The sequence below is a fragment of the Nelumbo nucifera genome, chromosome 2, assembly GCF_055504915.1.
Source record: "Nelumbo nucifera cultivar China Antique chromosome 2, China Antique-T2T, whole genome shotgun sequence".
Lineage (NCBI taxonomy): Eukaryota > Viridiplantae > Streptophyta > Magnoliopsida > Proteales > Nelumbonaceae > Nelumbo > Nelumbo nucifera.
In genome coordinates, this window is record NC_142650.1 from 51,054,784 (window position 1) to 51,061,966 (window position 7,183).

Genomic DNA, 7,183 nt, shown 5'->3' on the forward strand with positions numbered 1-7,183 from the left:
TGTGTCAGTTTGGTAGGATATAAGGAAACCGGATCTGCTCTTCGCGCCTCACTGACGCCTTACACGTAATTCCCAATGCACGGTGGATGTGTGTGAGGCGCCCATTTGTGAAGAGCAGATTCCACCACGGATATAAGCCCTCGTAATCCACCTCACAATTATCTTATCATATGACAGCAAATCATTCCATTTTAACGTTGATCATGAGTTTCAGTATCTAAAATTAACGCTTTATTATGCCTCACAAAACAGTTATCCTCTATGCGCTTACAGGTGATAATATATCGTGCTCCTCGTGAGTCGTGACCACAGTGAGGCTCTTCCATATTTGACAGCCGACTCTCCTTCCTTCGCCAAGTGGCCCAAGTCTAACACGTATTGAACTCTACGAATTCAAATCAGCTACTCCACTTGAAGTGGCGCTGCGCTAAAACCGTGAAATCACATCCACATTAATACATCGAGGGCCGTGATTCTCGGTTTTAGCTGAGCACTACCCGGTCGGGAGTAGCTGATTTTTCTGTGTCTGTACTCACGTTTAAGACGGTGGTTTCCCGTTTCACATGCTGACATTTACCTGCTGCAAGGCTGAAACCCATACAAGTCGGGGAGCAAAGATTCGTCTCTGGTTTTTTGTTCTTCTCTTGGAAGTTTGATTTGAAGTGATTGAGGATGGTGACTGAAATTCGATACTTTGAGTTGAATACTGGAGCCAAAATCCCTTCGCTAGGCTTAGGAACGTGGCAGGCTGAGCCAGGACTCGTTGGAGATGCCGTCGCTGCTGCTATCAAGGTATTTCTAATTCGGTTCATCGCTATCTTTTCTACATTTAGAATTACTGCCGCGCTTTTGTCATTGATGCCTGACTCTGTGTAAGGGGGTTGGATTTTCTTCGTAGAGAGAACGCAGAATTTCCTTGTTGTAACTGTTTCCCTGGCTTTATTTTTGTCTTTGATTTTTATACTCTTTTCGATCCGTGACCTATCCCTCCCGAAGCATTTTTTTTAATGCTTGTCGTTTTGGGTTTTTTAGTATGTCCCAATATAGTTGGTTGTATGTTGTAACTGTTCCACTGGTTTGGTTTCTTCGGTTGCTTATCAAGCTGCCAAGAGAGGCTTGGTCAAGAAGGATTCTTCACTGATTCATGCCCCGGTTGGCTTCTGGACAGATTAATTTTTGACTGCTATGGTGTTGCAGTTCGTGATTTGCTGTTGTGTTTTTACTTTTTACCTAGGCTGAGTTTAGAAGGAGTACAAATGCAAATATGTAGAGTGCAAAACCTTATATTTTGTATTATTTTGTATGTATTTACGCTGTACATATTTGCATTTGTAGTGCTTCCAAACTGAGCCTTAGTTTTTTGGTGGTGTTTGGTTTTTTTGGTTTAAGTTCTTTGGTTGGATGCTGCCCTCTCCTCTGTATTCTTTCAATGAAAGTTGTCTTCTACCCTCCCCCCCCTCAAAAAAAAAAAAAAGAAAAAGTTTTGTATGTGACCCAATAGTCATGCCTAAGACTGACTTGCAAACCCAAGCCTGACCCCAAGTCAAATTGTAAGTACTAGTTGAGAAAGATGCCCTCATAAAATCTAAATATTTGATCTCATCAAAATTCAAACACCTACTCTTTATGTGATGCTCTGTTTTCCTTTTTTTTTTCTTATTTCTTTTTAATAGATGCATAAACACATGTTGGTGATAAAATTATGATAGATTGCTGATCAAAAAAATGAAATGAAATTATGATGATTGCTTCTTACAGGATATACCATTGTGAATATAAATTAGTCATGAAATACATTGTTTCAAAGGAAAACTATATTCTTAAAATGTGCAACCTTGTCAATTTAACAAACAGATTCTGCTGACATGGTTTTTCTCTAACACTTACATTTTTCAAGTGTTCTATTTCATTGATGTAGAGGCTTCTATTTTCAGTGTCTTTCTTATATAGGTAGATAGATAGATTAGCCTCTGCAGACTCAAACTACATGCTTAAGTTTTCCGGTAGTAATTTTTACTCATGTGGTTCATACTCGATAATTAATGATGGATATTTAATTGCTTTATTTTATTTATTTATTTTTGCCAATGCAGGCTGGCTATGGACATATTGATTGTGCTCAGATTTATGGAAATGAGAAAGAGGTAATTACAGTGCATACTGCTTTATTATCAAGTGGGGGTTAATGATCTTGAACGATACTTGCACTTGAAGTGTGATCATTAGAATTTCTTTTTAAGAAGACAAATATCATAGGGTTCATAGATAATGAAATTCATATAAAAGATCACTTGAACCACCATGAGAATATTATCTATCAAGAAAATAAGTACCACGAGAATATTTCATTTAGCATCATCTGGTAAATAATATCCAAATAGAATCTAAATAACAAAATTATTGCCTTCTGGCCTTTGTAGATCGGTTTGGTCTTGACGAAGCTTTTCAAAGATGGTATAGTGAAGCGTGAAGATTTGTGGATTACCTCCAAACTCTGGTTTGTTTTCATGTTACAACCTTGTTCAATATTTTATCACTTACTTACCGAGACATAAGATTTCTTTACTTTTGCTATTTGAAATGGATTAATTTGCAGGTGTACTGATCATGCACCAGAAGATGTCCTAAAAGCATTAGATAGAACTTTGCAGGATTTGCAGCTTGACTATGTTGATTTGTATCTTGTAAGTGGTTCCTATTCAAATGTAAAAGCTCCTTTACTCTTTTATGCAGAGTTATTTTAATGTTTAAAATGGTGCATGTGTTATGCTGTAAGACCTTTTAATTTATGTTTTGGACTTTGTACTATAAAGCTTCTCTAAGACCTTAATTAGGACAAATCTTAGGGAAATGGTAGTGTTTCACATCTGCACTGTTTCAACTATAAAAGTTAGGTGTAAGTGTTCAAAATTGATTGTTCCTTGTGTCTTTCTTTGTATTGGATAGAGTTGTTATAAGATGCCCAATAACATAAGGCTAATGGAGATGGTAACTTGCTGATTTGCACCAGCATCTAGGAATGTTTTATCTATATATTTTAAGTGTCTAAATTCAAGGGTTTAGATATTTTCCGCATTAGTAACCCAGTTTAGAGTGTTGTAGGCCCTCAGAATGTTGTTTTTTTGTCAAGAAAAGGTGTGAGAGGTCCCAAAAATCCATGACTATGAACTGTTTCATATATATAGTTGTTCATAAATGAAACAATTGTTGTTAATGAGTACATTAAATAATGGTGGGCACCTTTTTTTTTTCCTTTGCTTCATGGGCCAACACAATGGGGGTAGCCTGTCCCCAAATCCCATAACCTTCCAACCCTGGTGGCAGCAGGCTTTGATCCCAAGTCTTGACTACAACCAGCCAGAGGACTTAACTACCGAGCCACCATCAGTTGGTATCTCACTCTTAAGTTTCTGTGACATTATGTCCCGTGTCTAAGGAGTTTCAAAAAATGCATTATGACTTGGCTTATGACTTTGACAATGCTGGGAAATCTGCAACTTGGGAGTTTCTCACTCAGTCACTTGTATAAAAAAGGCTATTTACCCAGTGTTGGTCCCAGCTATCTATGGTCTTGGGAGGGATGGACTGGATAATTAGTATTGCTTTTAAAAGAATTCATGAATAATTCTAGGCACTGAGATCCTTTTGAATAAATGTAAATATATGCCCTGCTTTTGAATCAAGTCAGTGCATTCTTTTCTGTCTCCATTGAGATCTGGTATTGCCTAAAAGTTGTCATATTTTCAGATTCATTGGCTAAATTCTTGATGATTGATGCCATCTTTCTTGCTGATAACTTGTACTATTGAGTGCTGTCAAAGTCACATATATGATATATCTAGTATTATTGTTGTTATGCTTTCACTAAGTAGGGTCGTTAAATTCTTGAAGATCCATTGGCCAGTCCGCATGAAAAAGGGGTCAATTGGCTTTAATGTGGAGAACGTTATAGAACCTGACATTCCCAACACATGGAGAGCAATGGAAGCACTCTATGATTCTAGAAAAGCTCGTGCTATTGGTGTGAGTAATTTCTCTTCAAAAAAGTTGGGGGATTTGTTGAACATAGCACGCATTCCTCCTTCTGTCAATCAGGTGGAATGCCATCCTATATGGCAACAGAACAAGCTACATTCATTCTGTAAATCCAAGGGAATTCACCTATCTGTGAGTATGGAAATATAAGTAACTTAAATTTTGTAGGAAGGAAAATATATGTGGTTGACGTTCTTTATGTTTATTAATTGTTTGATCAATTCTCTTTCAGGGGTATTCACCATTGGGTTCTCGAGGCACAGCGGGGGTAAAGACTGATGTCCTTGAGCATCCTATTCTGAACATGATAGCAGAGAAGCTTGGCAAGACTCCTGCACAGGTGGCTCTTCGGTGGGGACTTCAAATGGGTCACAGTGTGCTTCCTAAAAGCACCAATGAAAAGAGGATTAAGGAGAATTTGGATGTTTTTGACTGGTCTATACCAGAAGATTTATTTGTCAAGTTCTCTGAATTTGAGCAGGTAAGTAGATTCGTTTTCATTTTGCCAGCAATAAACTTGTGTCATGTTGTGCTGCTGCAACTGCTGAAGTATTTATTTTGTATTTTGTGTTACAATGATCTCTCTGTAAGTTTGTAGGAGCTTCAAGTCAATATTCTCGTACTTATCGATTGATTTCTAATTGTGCAGGCAAGGTTGATTACAGGAAGTTTCTTTGTTCATGAGACTCTGAGCCATTATAAAACCGTCGAGGAATTATGGGATGGCGAGATCTAAGAATTTCATTTCATGGATGAATCTTAATCTACATCTTTATCGGAGATGAAACCCATCAGATGTTCTCTTTGATTAGTAAAACTAAATTTCTATGTTCAAATTCAGACTGAGCGATAGGATTTTTAGATGGTAAATAGAATATGATCAGTTGATACAATTTTCTTATTTTGAAGTGGTCAACGGTTTTAGCCTTTTAGGTCTCTGACTCTGGTGGTTAGGTCTCTTATTTTATATGCATGATACTGTAGAATTTGCTTCTTTTCAAGTGCTTGGAAGGTTTTAGGTCTTTGATTTTTTTTTTCAAGAGGAGCTACACCAGACGGGGTAGCACGTCTCCAACAATCAGCAAAACAAATAGAAATAAGATGAGGAGGATTATTGTTATCTACAACAACTAAAAAAAGGTTTTAACGTCTAAAGACTCTAAACTGTAACTTAATGACCAGGTTAAATAGTTCAACCAGATGGATCAGTAGGTCATTTGGCTGAGTTACCCTCTTTTTGTAAACAAATGGTTCTACTATGTTGTAAGGTCTCTCGCTGGTTGTAGCGAATCCTGCCTGCATCAATGATAGTCGGGGTCTCCTGCCACACGAACTCTGTTCACGTCTACACACAGTCCGGAGTCCAGATGTGCGGTATAAGTGGGACCTTTCATGTATGAGATGTGCGCAAGTTTCATTGGCAGGTGATCACCCTCCTGCCCCCACCCACCCACCCGAAAAAAAACCAACTTGGGGCCTTTCTTAGCAACTAATCAAGTAGGGCATTAAGGATCACTTTTAGCCATGGTTTTCAAAACTGGACTGATCAGACGGTTGGACCGGAAAAATTGGGAACCGGTTAGGTGATTGGTTTTGGTTCTCTTCATAATCAGATTTTTTATAAAAATTGTTGATTTTGGTCAGCAAACTATTGATCCGGGCAGTTAATCGTTTAAACGGTTTTGACTGTTTTATTTTTTTATCAAAACAGGCCGACTGTTTGACCTGGTAACTGGACCTTTAACCGGTTTGATCTCCGAGTCAGTTCGACCTGGTAACTGGACCCCTGACCGGTTTGATCTCCGGATTGATTTTAAAAATCATGCTTCTACCAATGCTTTAATTTTCAGCTCACAGACAAAATCAATTGTACGCGTGACATACATAGAGGTAAGGTTATAAACGGATTGGATTCATCAAAATCACAGATCAGATTATTGGAATCTTGCACCTGAATCCGAGCAGTTGTGAGTTGTAGGGTTTCCAAGGTTTTGCCATTTCGCCTTGCTTTTCTCTTAAAACAGTCCACCTTACGTCTTAAAAGAAACACCTACGTGGCATACTCGAAACGACAATGCCACGCCACACTATTAAGCATCGCCTATATAAACATATCATCCAAATCTGAAATAATCAAATTGGATGTCAGCTATGGATTTTTGGATATCATTGACTAGAGGTTCTCTAGAGATTTTAATTTTTTCCCTTTTATCTTGAATTGGCTAGATGCTTTTGGTTCATTATGTTGATGAGGTTATTCCTCAGCAAAATTGCTTTATACAAGTAACTTCAAATTATCAAAGTCCCCCCCCCCCTCCCCCCAAAATAATTAAATAAATAGTTCCAGAAGTCAAAACAATAAATAAATAAAAGGGTAAAATGCTGAAACCTATAATGAGGGTTTTGATTGTTGCTAACATATTTGCAAGTAGATCTCTTTTGTTAAAATCATCTAAAAAGAGACATGAAAATGTCCAAAAAAACTCATGCTTTTATTTTCACCAAAATATAAAATTTTCAAAATTCTCTAAATATGAATCGCTTGCCCAAACTCTTTCAATCTCTCTTCTGAAATTGATTTAATTTTCAAATTTGCCCTTCATATCAATTGCTCAAATGTAAAATTGCAAGTTAATTTTTTTTTTACTATTATTGTTTTCCATAGAAACTAATCTCACTAATAATTGTATTCATATTTTAGACATTTTCATATCTCTTATTAGCCGATTCTAAGTTTCTAACAAAAGACATCTACTTGTGACTGTGTTAGATGTTAGGTAGCTGATGCAGGGCTTTGGGTAGGGATATATAATTCTGTGTTTGGTATTACACCTTACAGGTTTTATTAAAAATAAAAAAGAAAGAAAAAAGAAAAGAAAAGAAAACAAGGTTCCTACTTCCGAGTTTCACGTTAGCTTTATCCTTTGTGACGATTAGTGCAGTTCTGGGGAAGAACAGGTTGACAAATTGAACGAACGAGATTGAGATATAAGAGTATAAGACCCTCCAACTTACATAAGAGAAAGAGGAGAAAATTTCCATATTTCTACAGTAGAAAGGAAGATGGTGAGTCTCAACGCTTTCGGAATCGGAGTCGTCTGTGTGGCTATTTTCATCACTTACATAATAATGATGGTGCTGCTGATTC

The 7,183-nt window shown here is 37.2% G+C and overlaps 1 protein-coding gene across 1 annotated transcript; it reads left to right on the top strand.

Moving 5' to 3' along the window:
• The first annotated feature begins 417 nt into the window (after positions 1–417).
• LOC104601121 (NADPH-dependent aldo-keto reductase, chloroplastic-like) lies at positions 418–5,057 on the top strand. Its single transcript, XM_010264331.3, has 7 exons — positions 418–792; positions 2,094–2,144; positions 2,421–2,497; positions 2,597–2,684; positions 3,892–4,167; positions 4,268–4,516; positions 4,685–5,057. Exons 1-7 carry the CDS (start codon positions 673–675, stop codon positions 4,769–4,771), a joined length of 948 nt encoding a protein of 315 aa, XP_010262633.1. The 5' UTR covers positions 418–672; the 3' UTR covers positions 4,772–5,057.
• Positions 5,058–7,183: the final 2,126 nt, after the last annotated feature.